This window comes from Plectropomus leopardus, chromosome 7 (genome assembly GCF_026936395.1).
Source record: "Plectropomus leopardus strain MGB_pleo_1.0 chromosome 7, ASM2693639v1, whole genome shotgun sequence".
NCBI lineage: Eukaryota > Metazoa > Chordata > Actinopteri > Perciformes > Serranidae > Plectropomus > Plectropomus leopardus.
Window position 1 is genome coordinate 19,311,998 of NC_142182.1, and position 16,057 is coordinate 19,328,054.

At 39.6% G+C, this 16,057-nt stretch overlaps 3 protein-coding genes across 5 annotated transcripts in view; 1 reads left to right on the top strand and 2 right to left on the bottom strand.

The window, feature by feature from the left end:
* On the bottom strand, positions 1–8,151 carry LOC121950151 (C-C motif chemokine 4-like). Of its 2 annotated transcripts, XM_088080140.1 has the most exons (5): positions 7,460–8,151; positions 796–895; positions 609–676; positions 397–520; positions 1–210 (listed from the first exon to the last, which is right to left on the bottom strand). In XM_088080140.1, the coding sequence occupies exons 2-5, from the start codon at positions 828–830 to the stop codon at positions 102–104; spliced, it is 336 nt and encodes a 111-aa protein (XP_087936266.1). In that variant the 5' UTR covers positions 831–895; positions 7,460–8,151; the 3' UTR covers positions 1–101. The 2 variants fall into 2 exon arrangements, with proteins under 2 accessions (XP_087936266.1, XP_087936267.1); XM_088080141.1 differs by lacking the exon at positions 796–895 and having other exon boundaries at positions 609–764; positions 7,460–7,978.
* On the top strand, positions 3,215–13,772 carry znf276 (zinc finger protein 276). 2 transcript variants are annotated; one of them, XM_042496810.2, is made up of 12 exons: positions 3,215–3,561; positions 4,620–4,917; positions 5,687–6,014; positions 6,128–6,168; positions 6,266–6,694; positions 7,485–7,566; positions 8,189–8,272; positions 8,366–8,485; positions 9,073–9,148; positions 10,282–10,399; positions 10,833–10,932; positions 11,114–13,772. In XM_042496810.2, exons 2-12 carry the CDS (start codon positions 4,671–4,673, stop codon positions 11,394–11,396), a joined length of 1,908 nt encoding a protein of 635 aa, XP_042352744.2. In that variant the 5' UTR covers positions 3,215–3,561; positions 4,620–4,670; the 3' UTR covers positions 11,397–13,772. The 2 variants fall into 2 exon arrangements, with proteins under 2 accessions (XP_042352744.2, XP_042352746.2); XM_042496812.2 differs by having other exon boundaries at positions 3,216–3,561; positions 5,690–6,014.
* The window catches only part of fanca (FA complementation group A), a 26,705-nt gene continuing 24,227 nt past the window's right edge, over positions 13,580–16,057 (bottom strand). Inside the window, exons 39-42 of the mRNA XM_088080139.1 lie at positions 15,782–15,857; positions 14,956–15,106; positions 14,208–14,306; positions 13,580–14,061 (exon numbers count right to left, since the gene is read on the bottom strand). Of these exons, the coding sequence (XP_087936265.1) occupies positions 13,963–14,061; positions 14,208–14,306; positions 14,956–15,106; positions 15,782–15,857 (425 nt within the window). The 3' untranslated portion in view covers positions 13,580–13,962. The remainder of the gene's footprint in view (positions 14,062–14,207; positions 14,307–14,955; positions 15,107–15,781; positions 15,858–16,057) is intronic.

Sequence of the window (16,057 nt, forward strand, 5' to 3'; positions counted from 1 at the left end):
TTTAATGCATAATATAATTTTTATTAAAATACAAAATCTTTATATAGTTTGCCTGCAAAACCAGGCATTGATGAATTACAGTATTATACAATAATACATGTTCATTGCTGCTGACTGCTGCCCTCGGTGTTGTGGAGCAGATTGTAGACGTCCAGAGCCCACGGGAAAGTCCCGCTGTAGCAGATCTGTCGTCCTCTGATCGTCTGGACTCTGCAAAACACACAGGAGAGAAAACTCCGCTCATCCTCCTGCTTCTGTTTGTGTTTGAAGAATAATTATAATAAATGCTGTGGCTCTGTGATGATGCCTGGAGGTCAGAGGTCATCCATCTTTCTGTTCATCATGTCATCAGCAGTTACAGGACAACAATAGAAGAAGAATGAGACTCAAACTTACATGAACGCCTGCTGCTTACAGGAGCTGTGGGTCTTGATGATGCTGGATATCCTCTTTAAAGGTAAACTGTTTGTGTAAAAGTTAAAGCAGCACTTTGTAGGGGCCATGAACTGCAGAGCGTGAGCTGTGAGGAAGGTAAAAGGATAAAGTCAACACAAACACGTCTGTGAGCAAACTGTGAAGCTGATGAAGAACAAACACAGATCACTCACACATGGCGTCGCAGCAGCCGGCGATGAGCAGCAGCAGCCCCAGAGCGAAGCAGAGAGTCTTCATGATGCTGTCAGTGAAAAGATGAAGACGACGATGTTCTTCTTCTGTCTTTGCTTTGATCGACTCTCAGCACCGTGTCCGGTTTAAATCGTGTCCTTTGTGAAACCAAAATGTACATAATAATACCTTTTCCATCCAAAATTGGTTGTGCCGTGAGACATCAGAGCTGAATTCCCCTACACCTCCTCAGAACTTCCATTATGAAGAATCAATTGACTACGGCTGTCTGGTGAGGGGAAGGAAGCAAAAGTTTTACTGCAAAGATAAAAATCAGCTTTGAGTATGTTCAGTTTGTATCTTATCTACATCTTGATACATTTTTAGACAGTGGAAAGGTTATCATATTTTAATCGGTGTGGGAAAGTACGTAAACAACGAACAAATATTTAGTCGATCATACTCGTGTTTTTTTGTTCAAGTTAAAGGGACATTTTGTTTTAAATTTTCTCATAAAATGACATTAAATTAATTCTCCTCTTTCCATGTTTTCATTTCACATTAACGATAGCGTACAACAACATCAAATTAACAAACTTAAATTTAATCACAAATAACACACAAAAAATGGTCTGCTGGCCAAGAGTTAGATAAGAATATAGATACCTCTTTGGGAATACACGAGTGGTATTGATTCTCTTATCAAACCAGGAGGTGTATTTACCAGTTGTCTTACTACCTCTTTATTGGATTACACAGATAGTTATTTTATGTTTTTGATCATCTTCACTCTTACAGTGAAGTGTTCAATTAAGTTTGGGAGTAAAAAAAATGGTGGTCAACATAGAGACACAGTTATCTCCTAGATCACTTCACATATTTCACAATATATTACAATGTAATTAATCTATATAAAGTCATTTCTGAGAAATCATTTTTTATTCCTTCACACCGGAGGCGTTATGTTTTTCAGATTGTCTGTCCACATGTACACCAGTCTGTCTATCCGTACCATTTCCATGATCACAATATCTCATGAACACCAAGAAGGAATTTCTTCAAATTTGGCACAAGCGTCCACTTTGAGTCAAAGATGAACAGATGAAATTTGGCGGTCAAAGGTGAAGGTCAAGTTTACTGTGGCCTTGTGTCTGTCTCATTCCCATGAGCTCAATATCTGATGAGGGTCAAGAAGGAATTTAATAGGATAAATGATGAAGTGATTTTGTTCACTTCAACACGACTCACCATCTTGATTGTAATGTTATTTAAGACAAATCATTTACAGATGATCATGACAAAACTGATGGGGCTGCGAATGCATTGCACAGAAGAGATCTAAATAGGTCACACATGCATTGCTAAACTTGGGTTTGTAAAAAGCTGTGATAAGATCTTGTGAAGATCAAGCGATCTCCATGACTTTGGTCTCAACCACAGATTTACATGAAGCGGGGAACTGACTCATGGTAAACTAGTGCTGTAGTTTACCCCGGAGGAGGCAGAGATCAATGTGATACAGTGGTTTGGTATTTTTATTTTTGTATTAATAAGCCACAGCTATCTGTTTCAAGACATGTTTACCAAGTCCTGAACTTTGATCTTTCTCTGAAGCCAAAATATTCTTGGCATATTTATTCCCCAGTGTATGTATTTTTGATTTTTGACATTTTGTGTGTGTGTGTGTGTGTGTGTGTGTGTGTGTGTGTGTGTGTGTGTGTGTGTGTGTGTGTATTAAAACAAAAGTACACAGGTAAGCCTTTTCTATCATAAACAACAAGACCAAAGTTGTGCATTTCAAAGTGAGAAATGTCACCAAGACAGCCACTCCCACTACTGCAATTTATAAACTCTCAATTGAAAAAGGCAGATCCTATCTCTAAATAAAATAATTCTCAAGCAGGAGAATAGATTGAAATATTTAATTCCAACAGAACATAAAAGTTGGTCAAGTATATAGTACAATTAAATTGCATATTATGTTCATACAGTTATAGCTCTGCATTCAAAAGTGTGTTTTGCTTTATTGTAACTTCACCTGAATATTTGAGCTTTACTTTGCAAAGTGATGTGTGTCCAGAGTTTGAAACAAGAAGGCTGTTTACACCTTAATTTACTGAAGGGGGGAGTTTGTCAAGCACACACAAACAGTAGTTAAGAAATGTATTGTTCCAACTGTTGAAGTTTTGAGAGGACTAGTGCTGTCATTACAGGTTCTTGAATTTTAATTGATGAGAAAGTGGTTACTTTTTCAAAAATGTTGTTTTGTTTTTTATGAAAAACCATAACAGACATAAAATATTCTTCAAAAGAGACTATTTTAGATACGTTTTAATGATCCTTACAGGAAATTATTTTATGTCAGCTACATTCACGCTCAAACACCAAAAGAGAAGTCATCTAAAAGCCAAAATATATTAGTAAAAGAACCCAAATCATACTGAAAAACAATAAAAGCTATATATCATGTATAATAAAGATAAAATAATTCACAGTGTGTTAAACAGCAATTGGGAAAGGGGAATCAAAATGATGTTAAAAAAAAGGAAAAGAATAATTTTTTTAAAAAAAGAACAAAAAATAGGGGGAAATACAAATTTAAAAAAGATAAATGAATAAAAATTAGGGAAAGAATGGTTAAAAAACTGAGAAAAAACAAACAATTAAATTAACTCAAAAATATGAAAAATAAAGGAAATGAGAAGAAAAATCTCCATGCATTCATTATTTTGGTAGTTGCATAAAACATATTCATATTTTTCCGCGGACGGCGATGGCGCTGTCATATTTCCTCCTGAATCGTGTTCCTGGAGCACTTCCGGGTTCTAATGTTTACAACTGGAGCAGCATTGAAAACTGCTGCTGTGGCTGCAGCTGTCCTCCTGGCTCCTGAAAATTATCTTTAATGTTGAACACAGCATGTTCTTCAAGTGCTAGGATTTACACACTGTGACGGTAGGCTGTGTGACACACGACTGTGTTAGTGAGGACGGCATATTAACACTGTGACACGAGCGAGCAGCTCATTCAGGCTGCTCAGGCTAACCAGCTAACGTTAGCATGTTTAAATTAACACCAGTGAACAGAAATATGTCGTAACATCAAGCTAAGAATAATCCAGAAAATCGATTTCAATTAGAGGTAATTGTGAAAACAGATAATGAAGTTAATGTGGGAATATTTGTCTTATTTACTTGCGTTACTTTGATGTAACCACGACTAAATGTTTTTCTCTTTTTCTATATGACATTCATGAAACTGCAGTGAGTGCTGCTGATAAACTGTTGTTAAATAGTTTCCTCGCTTTGGGAAAATATGGTCAACAGCACATAGTGGCTCAGCAAGTAGAAATGAATTTGAAAATGAAGTGACGAGTAATGAAAATGAATACTAGTGGTTGCAACTTAGTAACGCCCTATCGTCCTAGCAAAGAGAATTGTAAATTGAAAAGCAGAAAATGTATGAACATATGTAGGTGTACGGTGGAAAATAGTTTACTCTAAAGGTCTGTTTGTTATGTATGAGAGGGGAGGCGGACGGTGCAACACGGGGGAGGCATGTTAAATCATTTCCGAAGCAGGAGGAGGAGTTGTTTTTTTATTTTAGTTTAGAGAAGACACATTTGACTTTAAATTAATTAGATTTATTTCAAATAATCCTCAGAGGTTATTTAAAAAGTATGTTGTTTTAAAAAAAAAATTACACCATTTATATGATAGCCAGAAACTGAAAAAAAAAACCAAACTGAATTTACTGAATTTATAATAACTGAATTTTTACATTTGGACAGTCCTTTAACCCATAATAGTCAATATAAGCTTCTGCTTAAAATTAACTTAATTCTACATCTATCAATCAAAATGTTGCCAAAAACTACTGTTCGCACTAATCAGATCCTGTAGTGAAAAAAAATTGTAGAAGAGTAATTCTAAGATGATTTTTACAAAATGTATCATACAAAGATAGGTAAGACTGAGGTTATCTGATTGAACTTATGTTGTAAATCTTTACAGTGACACAGGCAGCAGCGCTCTATCATCTGGATCATAAGTACAGAATAAACTATGAAGAAGAAGAGCAGACGTCCAAGGTCATCTGAGACTTCCCGACAGACCAGCAGGACACAAACAACAGTGAGCATCAGCGCAGAGAAGAAGCCGCCTGGAAATAGAGGGAGACCTCGCAAGACTGCCCCTGTCACCTCTGACAATTTCTACCATGATGCAAATGACAAGACTGCCAACTCAGACTGTAGAGTGACAGCAGCTGACGACACACAGAAACATCCAGAGAGCAAGTCTCGATCTTCAGGTGCCTGTCTCATTATCTGTCCTGATATGTTGCCGCTTGCCTTGTAAAAATAGAAGTTACACTAAACCGCAACCAGTAAACGGGTAGTTAGGTACAATTTTCCACATTTTGTTCCCTGTCTGTTCCCCAGTTATGTTCTGCTGTTCTCAAAACTATGCTGCCTGTTGTAAACAAACTGGATTATTTTAAACACAGTGCTGCTTATTGGAACAGCCGTGTACTGCTTTGAAGACTGTCTTCACTGTAAATTGCGATTGCTGAGCCATGTTTCCTGTACACATTTGGCATAAACAATGCCAAGTTTAATTTGGTGATGCTTTAATGGAAGCTGATGTCACATCCTGTAACACCACCTGTAAAACCAAAATTAGCCAATATAAATATATTTCTAAAACATAATTGAAAAAATATTTTTATAATATTTATATTTTTCTATATAATTATATTTTCCAGATTTCCCCCCCCTATTTTTAAAATACATTTACAACAATTTTCTCTTTTTTTTTTCAAACTGATTAAGTCCAGTTTTAAGGCATTCCTTGCCTTTTATTGTTAAAGAAACCAAATTTTTAAATGCTTGTTAAAGGTGTCTGAACGCAGCAAGGAAATTGATATCAAACCAGGTTTCAAAGGGTAAAGAAAACCTACTGGGCCTCACACCTCCCTACTCAACACAGTTTCCTTTTTCAGACCAATCAGAAATAGCGTTTGCCGATTTTGAGGTAATATCTGACATTTTTGAAAAACACTGATCTGTTATTTCGTCCAGCAGGTAGACTGTCTGCAGCTGTCTGTCGCCTCTGCCATGGAAAGTTCTCTCCGCGCAGCCTGAGGCACGCCTTCAACAAATGGCCTCAGGATTCCATCGATATCGTTAAACACAGTGATGATGAGTCAGATGCAGCGACGCAGTCATCCCTTTTATTCCACACAGATTTCCAGCGACTGGTTGGGGTCCAGTTGGACCGTGACCCTCGGTTATCAGAGTTCATCTGTAAGAAATGCCACTCCAAATTCTACAAGTGCCACAGCATCCTGGTCAGGTTTCTGCAGAGGGTCAACCTCCCACCACTTGACAAAGAGAACCTCAAAAGCTGGTGAGTTGAAGAAAAAAGACATCTTATGATTAAAAAAGTGTGTATTTATTGTGGGACTCTCATTTGTTCAGGCAAAGATGCACATATATAAGCAACTGTTTGTTTCTATTCAGGAAGAAGTGTCCAGAAGCCTCAGTGAACCACGGCTCAACAGGTAATTAAAAGCAGTTCTACGTTGCTTTTGCTTTCAGAAATTACATTAAACAGCTGATTGCATTACTCTGTTGAGACATTCTGCTGTTATCTTTCAGCGCCACCATCCTTTACCTCAGACCCTACGTGCCTCCACAGCCTGGTGTCATGGGCTCACCACCACGGGGGTGCCTGCCGCTCCTGTCCCAACCTGAGAGAGGTGCTGGAAGGCCAGTGCTGGGGCTCCGTGAAGGCTGTTTGGGGTTGCGTTGATGGTCACAGATATATCATGGACACTCAGTGCACAACCACTCCCAACCCAGGATACACAATGAACCTCAGCAGTGGACCGTTAGGAAGCGGTTACGGTGATGGAGTGATGTCAGAGGAGGAGGAACAGGAGGAGGTAGACGAAGACGAAGAGCAGCTCAGTGGGACCGGAAGGAACCCAGCGGGAACTATAAGCACGCTGGCTCAACAAAGTCCACTTGTAGTCCCAGCACAGACTCAGGGCTCAGCACTGGCTGACTGGACTGCCGGCGCTGAAGGTGAGCCTGTCAGTAGCTCATAAGATCCCCAGAAGGTGTGAAACAGCATCAGCTGTACTCAGGTGTCAAAGGGCCCCATCTTACAGCCGGTGCACAGCGGCACACGGTGGAGCACAGCTGTCATTGCAGTGGTCATCTCCAGGGCCGACACCTACGTTGTTTACGTAGCAAATGTCTGAGTGTCCATATGAGCACCCATGATGGTGTGGGCGCATTGTTGCTGTGTTGCCATAATGAGGCAGAAGAAAGCGACTGCACTGTTGACCAACAAAAACCTGGTCTAAAGTCAGAATGGTGCAGTATTTTCCTGCTATTATCAGAGCGCATTATTCAGTAAGACGCTTACACACAGGGACATGCGGATGGGTTGTGGGTGGGTGAAATTATAGATTTATATAGTATTATATATAGTATTTTAATTTTTAATTTTTTCTCATTTTTCCAGGTCATGTCCTTGTTTGTTTTCATTTTTTTTTAGCCTTTTTTGCTTCCTCTTTTTACGATTTTTTCAGGTAATTTTCTTGTAACTTTTTTTACTAATTTGTCACTAATTTTGGGGTAATTTCTCAATAAGCTGCTCATTGCCTTTTTTGTGTTTTTGAATGAAATCAGGCTAATTTGCTCAGGTTTCAAAGACACAAATATCAGATGTGAGTTGACTTGTACCTGTACCTGTGCACTTGTGCTACTCTACACCATACTGTCCATTAGATTAGCTCAATGTGTGTTTGGCTTGTGTGGTGTCGGTGTGGATGATTGACTCACATGGTTTCGGCTTCTTCTCCATTAGATTTTACAAGTCACGAGGAGGCGTTGTCTCCTGCTCCGCTCCAGCTGGAGGACAGGGCTGCTGACAGTGATCTATCTGACAGGTTAGTCACTCTGTTGATGTGATTCTGTCTTTCCTCTTGTCTTAAAACCACTCAATATCTGTACTGTTTTGGTGCTTCTTGGCTTGTAAAGTTGTGATGTCTTGAGAGGTCAGGAGCTTTTCTCTTGCAGCTCTTGGTCCAGGAAATGAAAACAATCAAGTGTTGCTTTCCAACTTAAATTAAGTGTCGTCAGTCTTCTTAAACATGTCAGCTTATTTCTTTTAGACAAAAGTTAAACAAAATAATAAAATGTATTTAAATCTAATTCATTGTCTTCTTGGTAATAAAACTAAAAACTTCTATGTCCACCTCAGTCCTCGTCTCCCCTTCAGCCCCATCACCACAGCAATCAGCTCATCTGTTTCAGCTGGGCAGCAATCAGTGTCCTGACTGCCCTGCTTGCTTACTTTGGGTCTTGTAGTCTTTTACTGGATGCCATGATGGTTTGTAGTCCTTGATGTAACCACCAGGAGTGAATAACTCTACCTCTCATGACATCACTAAGTGTTAAGACTGATAAAAGGTTAGAGCATCTACAAGAACTGTAACTCTGTATGTGTGTGTGTGTGTGTGTGTGTGTGTGTGTGTGTGTGTGTTCGCGCGCGCGCATGTGTGTGTGCAGGGTCATCTCTGAGGATGACTTTGAGGAGAATAGAAAAGGAGGGTTATCAGACGATGAGTTGTTTGAGCCGTACTCAGACAAGAGGTGGGTACAGCTTCAGCACAGGTTGTTCTCCTAAAACAGCAGAGATGGACTGAAAATGACTTCTGATATTGTACCTCTCTGCCCCCCTCCCAGAGCTCGCAGGGTGTCCGTCCCCAGCAAGAGAAGAAGAAGCCCGAAGGCTCTGGAGGAGCCCAAAGTGAAAAAGAAACCTGGACCCAAACCTGGCTGGAAGAACAAGTTCAAACCTAAAGCGTACATATTTGAGTCCTATGTTTTCTACAATACACAACCTCCATTCACTATAACTTACATGTAATAGTTTAATGCAGTGATACTCAACTTACAGCCTGCAGGCCAAACCTGGCCCCCGATTGAGTGCTGGGTGGCCCTCCAACCATTTTCTAATTCAATAACAATAAAACAAAAAAAATTTTAAAACAGTAATTCACACTGGGGATTGTTTTTACACTTTTAGGTGCTAGAGTTCATATAACAGCATCAAAATAGAGCTTTTCACAAAAAAAAGTGCCAGTGGAAGATCCCCACACCCCCCAACAGAGGTCCAAGTTAAGCCCCTAATGTCTTAAAATCCTAAAATCCTTGAAACATGTGTAGGGCTGGTGTGACTGGCCCCTGGCCTCCTGCCGTTTTGCAAAAGTGGCCCCAAAGCAAGTTGAGTGTCCCTGCTTTAAAGGCTAGTTTTGTTGTTGGAAGCATCTTATAATTTGTTTAAATGTTTTTAGTCCATGTTGTGTTATAGTCCATTTTAGTCAATTATTCTAACTTGGTTTAGCATACTCGTGCATTAAAAAAAACTACTATTGTGTTTTTATTTTCAGAGAGGAGTTGCCCAACATCTACAAGTGTCCGTATCAGGGCTGTACGGCCGTCTATAGAGCTCCTGATGGTTTGAAGGTCAGAATTCACAAACTCTCATTATTTCAATGTTACTTAAAGGACTAGAGTGTAGGATTTAGGGGAATATATTAGCAGAGAGGGAATAATATATGCCTAACTATGTTTTCATTATTTTATAATCATCTAAAACTAAGAGTCATTATGTTTCCATTTCCTCAGAATGAGCTGTTTATATCAGATGTATAAAGAAAACTGGATACAGCTTTGAAGGCAGGGCCCTGCTCCTTCATATGGAAGTTGCTTAGTGGCACACGAAGCCAGAAAGGTTTGAGTTGCCAGGTTTAAAATGACCCAGATCTTCCGCACTGTGGGGCCCATAGAGCAGGCCCACTCGAGACTTTGGTTGGACGAGGTTGTCCATCGTCCAGTTCAGCCCTCCTTAACTGGAATGGAGATGAAATAATTTAATCTTGCAGCTCTTCTAGACTTTCAAAACATTATCAGACCGAATGGATCAAATTCCAATCCTAAAATGAGTCACTCAAAAAAAATATATCCACTGATTTACAGACATCTCTTTCAAAATGTAACACTGTGTAAAAGTCTTTTCAGGCCCAATGGCATCACATGATGGACACAGAAGTTATACTGTTGTATGTTTTGGCCATTATATCAAAATTTCGTCAAAGTCTGGCGTGCTTCCTCTCCCACAGAGTCCACCATGGTGTTCTAAAGAAGCCCAGAACAGACGAACCAAACACTGGCTCTAGATAAAGTCATTTGCGTCCGCCTCCGTGGTTCTCCTAATAGTTTGGCAAACGGCAGAAGTTTCACCTGGTTGCATTCTGCAACGTCACCACGAGACACGACTTTATTCTGCACACTTGACCATTAATTGATAAATGTTCAGTAACTGGATTAATAATTGTTTATATTACTTTTATAAATTCTTACTTAGCATTGGGTGTCTAGCCTATAGCAAGCAAAATTCTCTTTATTTTGTAATATAATTTTATAAAGTTTAATCTACTTTTGGATACATGTGAACTTGACATAACATAAGAACACTATAGTTTAAGTCACTTTTAATCCTCACTCTACTCCTCCAGATTCTGTTGAAAGGCTCAGTGTGCTCTGCCCATGACTGTATCAATGATCGTTTTTCTGTTTGTGATTTGTTGTCTTTTTAGAAGCACATCAAGGAGCATCATGAGGAGATGAGAGAGCGACCCTGCCCTCATCCTGGCTGCAACAAGGTTTTCATGATCGACCGCTACCTACAGCGACACGTCAAGCTCATCCACACAGGTGAGGTCAACAGAAAGACTATTTTTAGTTTATAGACAATTTTTTTAATTTTATTTTTTACATGTGCTGTTCTTCCCACATGGGGCCTGTATCATTTAAGTTGTGAGACTTGTAACTTGCTACTATGTTGATAATTGGAGGAATAAGAACATACTTATGTATGTACTCACAATGTCAGTGTATTTTTTACTTTCCCAACAATAAATGTGAGCGCTGGAGCAATCTTCATCATATTGTAGGCTAATACATGAAAAGCCTGTACCTACCCTTTTTGTTTTTCTGTAGTGGTTGAATGAGTTTGAATAATTGAAGAAAACCTACTCTTACATTTTTCTTGACTTTGTTAAGATTTGCCGCGTTACAGAGACAAAAAGGCATGTGTGTTAGGTGTTTGTGTTTTTTGGCTCAAGTTTTTTTGTCCGTTTGTTTCCAGAGGAGAGGAACTACATTTGTGACCAGTGCGGCCAGACCTTCAAACAGAGGAAACACCTTTCAGTTCATCAGATGAGACATTCAGGGGCCAAGCCGCTACAGTAAGCACTGATGATGTGATTTGTCCTTTAAAACTTCTATAGCTCACAAACAATTATTTACACTAGTTGATTTCAAATGGAGCACAATTCTGACACTTGTATTCAGAAATTGATTTTGGCAGATAATTTAGAATAAAAATAGGCTATAAATGTCATTGGGTTCTTTTTTTTTCCCCGTCAGATGTGAAGTGTGCGGCTTCCAGTGTCGCCAGCGAGCGTCACTGAAATACCACATGACCAAACACAAGGCCGAGGCTGACCTGGAGTTTGCCTGCCTGATTTGTGGGAAGCGTTTTGAGAAGGCCCACAACCTGAACGTCCACATGTCCATGGTGCACCCGCTGACCCAGACCGAGGTTCAGAGAGGCGGCAGCCAGCCAGAGCAGCAGCAGCCGCCGCTGTACACTGACCTGCACACCATCACTCTGACCGGGGAGGTGGTTCAGCAAGACCAGGACAGATGACGGCAGGGAGTCCAGGTCCAGGTCTGTTGCACAGGTACATAAAACCATGGGAGTGCCCCAGTTATGACAACCTGTACAGCAGCTTCTGGTTTTTCACATTCAGGTCTTGGACTGGTGCGGGACCTGCTTTACGGCAAAACAGACATTTATCTCAGTTCTCAACCAATATTGCAATTTTAGCTCGACTTTTTTGTCATAATAAAGTTTCACTTTTGTAGATATTGACCAACTGGTATCTTATGGAGAGCTCGTTTTCAAGAGTCGATTATTTTCATTCCACACTTTAACTTTCATTTCACTGTCAGGCTATCTTCCCATCAAGTATACAACATGTTTGGGTTTTAGCTTGTTTTAGGGGAAGCAGCAGGCTTTTCTTCATATGTAACAGTGACAGACGCTGCAGTGCAAACTGGCGCTTCACAGTGAAGGCATTAAGAATCTCAGCATCAAGCAGAGCTGATCTGGGACTTTATGAAAAGAACCACTGGTATGCTAGCAGCTGGCATATCTGTTTATAGTGCAGCCAAACTAAGTCACATTTTAATAAGGAAGTCAGATAACACAAATTACGGCAATGTTCTGATTTGATGCTGCAGATGCTTCGAGTCATCTTCCTCACAACAGCAGGACACAGTAAAGCCTCCTCCTGTAGCTCACTGTGGCTGCTCCTGACTATTTCATCACTCACTGCGATTTTAAAAATTGATCTTCTGTCCAGAAAATACCCAAAAAGACTGTTGCCTTGTTTTGTTAATGCAGTTTGATGAATGGTTGTTGTCAGTGCTAACTCTTGTAACTGCCTCACAGTAGAGAACCCCAGTAATGAGTCCCAAAACCTGGAAATGAGTTAACATTTCAGCACCTCCGGCTCCCTCGTCTCAAAGTCAGTGGGCTTATTAAATGGGATTTTGGTTTTTGACGCTTTAAACAAGTTCTGTGGTTATCACAAGCTGAATAAATGTTCAGGTTTTGTTCTACGATATAAAATATGTCACTAAATACCCCACGAACAAACTCTGAAGCTTTTTTTTGTTGTTTAAAAATATGGTTGCTAACAATGAGACTACAGAACATCATCATATCAAGCTGCGCCGAGCACGGCTTTACAGCATCATAGAGGTGGCAACTCAACTGCAGTGTAATTTGTTTATAGCCAAATCATTGTTTTACTTCTGATGATTACATGTAGGCTTAAAAAATCCTAAACGTGGTGTTCATTTGTGAAGATTATCTTGCTGAACAAAACGTCTAACTATCATTGACATTTGTTTACCACAGAAATTACTTTCTGCAATGATCCAAAATCCAATGAAACAATCCCATAGGCGTTTTGACAAGGGAACCAGGGCGATGCTAACTTCTGCGTCAGCCAACAGAAAAACATCATCCCTCGAGCACTCTATAAAAGCCAGCTTTTGTTTTGCCCTAGCAGGAAAAAAAAAAAGCTGCCAAAAACTGCAGTTCCTCTAATGGTCACTTGGCTCCAGAAGTGAGTCATCCCCATAGACCGCCATGTTAAAATACCCAACTTCACAGCAGAAATAAACATGTTTACAGCCTGGAATTAAAAAAAAAAAAGATCTATAGCTTATTTCAACATTCAAAAAACAAAAAAATTACAACTGAAATGCAAAAGAGCATTCCACAAACCCATGGGTGACGTCACGTCACGGTAGCTATGTACCTTATTTTATGCAGTCTATAATTTTCCCAGTTGAATGCTTTTAATGCAAAGCAGCAGCAGAAGTAGGTAATGTTGAGTTTTCCCGTCAATCCCAAATTTGTAGTTAGGCAATTTAATTTAGTGTTGGAATGGTTTAAAAAAACAATAAAAAATAGCACTGTATAATGAGATAATTATAGAATGGAAAAAATGGTGATTGAAATGATCAAAAAAGTGGCTGGGTTTCATTATAAGTTGAAAAGACAACAAACTTTTCTGGTGCCTCTGTTACTGATCTGATGTAAAATGACTTCACTCTGCCTGTGGACTATATGGATTTATACAGACCGTTCTCTTTGATAGTTGGAGTATGCAGTAGCAGCTACATATAAATGTGTGTATCCTGCATGAAAGCAGTTTTAAGTCCTATTTAATGCAATATCCTCGTTACCTAAATATATGTGAAGCACTCGTTTGTGCTGTGTAACCTCCTCACAGTGCAAACAGCTGTGCAGAATGATTTCCAAGAACCTTCACTTCACTTTTATTAGGTCACTGTTTCTTATTAAGTTATTACAATGCTAAGTACTCTTTTTAAGAGTTTCTATCTGTATTGTAAACAGTGAAAAGGGCTTCAGATGTACATGTGTATAATTAAGTCCTTTGTGTATTATGTGTAAAAAGACAAATAAAATGTAGAAGTTTTTTACAAAGCCAAGTATTTGGACTGGTAAAATCTTAACTGTTTGATGAATATAACAAGAGGAACATGTTTCTGTTGGATGATATTTAAAACAAAGTACCTGCTGTATTGCACCTCCAAAGCTCGAGGGAGCGGAGAAGATTTTGGTGTCGCATTTGACTTTAGTCAGTTTCTCTGCTTGAACATGAGTCTGCAGTGGTTCAGAGGAAGTCCATCTCTGGGCTGAGTGTGTGAGGGTCGAGGTGCACAGAGAGAGCTGCTGCCAACTCTGGGTCCAGCTCTGCACACTGAGACTCCAGCTGAGAGCAGAGAGGACAGACAGGACGGAGTGAGGGAGACAAGAGAGTGAGAGAGAGATGAGTGATGCATGCTGATAGAGGATCTTTATAAGGGGAATAGCACAGATGTGTGCAGTAAACTGTGTGTGTGTGTGTGTGTGTATTACCTGTCTGAGTTGGCTGGAGGACGGAGCAGTTGGAGACGTCTGTGAGATCGCTCTCAGGAGAAACTGCTTGGAGTGACTCACAATCTGGGAAGGCTCCATCTGACAGTAGAGATTAGGATCATGACGTCAGCGGTAGTTTGTTTATTCCACATTAGCTTCAGTTTTAAACAGTTGCTACTCTTCTGGGGTCTCCATTATTTTCATTTACAATATTTCATTTAGATTGATAAGATACAAAACATTCATACTCACAGTTTGACTAAACACATTACAATACCAACAAAACGCCATCGAAAGAAGAAGTTACCCGTTCGGGCACAGTGTTCATGTTCTATGGGCCCAGTAATGCAGACGTTCTGGGTACTTTCATACAGCAGAAATAGAGCTTTTGTTTGCTTCATGCGCCACTGAGCAGCTCTCATAGAAATGACCGGGGCCCCGCCTCCGTGCTGTATCCAGATTTTCTGAATACATCCATGGAGAGGGTATGTAAGAGTTGCTCTTGAGATTCTTCAATGCTTTTTTTTTTTTTTTTGCAAATTGCAATACCAACTTTTATGTGCATAACACCATCTACTGTACCTGGGTTTCTGTCTCCCTTGGAGAGATGCACCCTAAAATACGGCAATAATGCATTACATTATGATGCTGTTGCCTATTCTCTATACAATTCACAGATTAGACTGTAGAGCAACATTACAGCTTTGAATGACATTGTCATATAAACAATCGTATGTGGCTCAGTCACCTGATTGTCGGAGGGTTCACTGGCTGGTGTGAGTGTTTGTCCCTCCAGGAAAAGCTGCAGCAGACTGATGTAGCAGCGGACGGCAGTATGGAGGAACCCCGGACAACGCAAAGCTCTCTGTAGCAGCTCCGCACTCTGCTGGAGCAGCAGGCTAAACTCACACACAGACACATAATGAAGTGAACATTTTGTTAGCTCATGTACTCAGGATTCCTACAGCTTAAGGAAAATTAAATATGATACCCTTTAAGACATTTGTAATGCCACTTGGGATTAAATTTAAGGCCTAAACTGAAAAATATATATATATATATTATTAGTGATTTTTATTACTGATTTTGTGTGCTTCACTCTTTATGTGGGATTATTTCACTACTTTCCCATCATGAAGAGCCTAAGAAGAGAAATTCAGTAAAAAAAAAAATTAAAGTTACCAATTATTTTGTGATTTGACTGATTTAAGACATTTTTATACCAATCAAGGCCTTATTTGTAGATTAATGAATTCAGTGCCTTTTGAGACTTTTTAAGTATCCGTGGGGACCCTGGTACACACAGTACACAGGGAGAGTAGAATTACCTAAAGTAGCTTTATTTTGCACATTCTAGTCATCAAATACTTTAACCTGATGCACTTCAACTCATGGATTTGGTTTTTGTAAGCATGAAGCAGCCATGAAGTTTACTGTCCTACAGTCCAGCTACTTTTGGTCAAGGAAAGTCTAAATCTATTGGCTGATTAATGGTCTTATGAGGGTAGTTACAGGTGGTGTCTACAGTGACTGTAAAAGTGGAAATATGATGATATTAAAACACTAAAACTAACCTGTAGAAGGCCCAAGGCATCAGTCGAGTAAACTCATCTGATGTCACCATGGCGATTGACTGGTAAAAACCTTGTTCTAGAGTTAGGGGGGAAAAACAGCTCACGAATTTAACAAAGCCTGAATATACATTAGATTAAATCATTTAAAGACGGTCCCCTTATTCAATTTAATCTGCCAAATAATGACAACTGGGCTAAACTGGCAATGAAACTGATGTACAGTTAAGTGTTGGGCATGTGAAGTGGACTACGATGTGGTTTTAGAGGATGACACAC

What these genes read in the sequence shown, in the direction of transcription:
- znf276 (XM_042496810.2), top strand. Translation starts at nt 4,671, where the DNA reads ATGAAGAAGAAGAGCAGACGTCCAAGGTCATCTGAGACTTCCCGACAG. An exon ending in GAGCTCCTGATGGTTTGAAG is followed by an intron (nt 9,149 to 10,281) that starts GTCAGAATTCAC and finishes TTGTCTTTTTAG; the next exon opens with AAGCACATCAAGGAGCATCA. An exon ending in TCAGGGGCCAAGCCGCTACA is followed by an intron (nt 10,933 to 11,113) that starts GTAAGCACTGAT and finishes TTTCCCCGTCAG; the next exon opens with ATGTGAAGTGTGCGGCTTCC.
- LOC121950151 (XM_088080140.1), bottom strand. Translation starts at nt 830, where the DNA reads ATGTCTCACGGCACAACCAATTTTGGATGGAAAAG. An exon ending in ACCAATTTTGGATGGAAAAG is followed by an intron (nt 677 to 795) that starts GTATTATTATGT and finishes TTTCACTGACAG; the next exon opens with CATCATGAAGACTCTCTGCT. An exon ending in CGGCTGCTGCGACGCCATGT is followed by an intron (nt 521 to 608) that starts GTGAGTGATCTG and finishes CCTTCCTCACAG; the next exon opens with CTCACGCTCTGCAGTTCATG.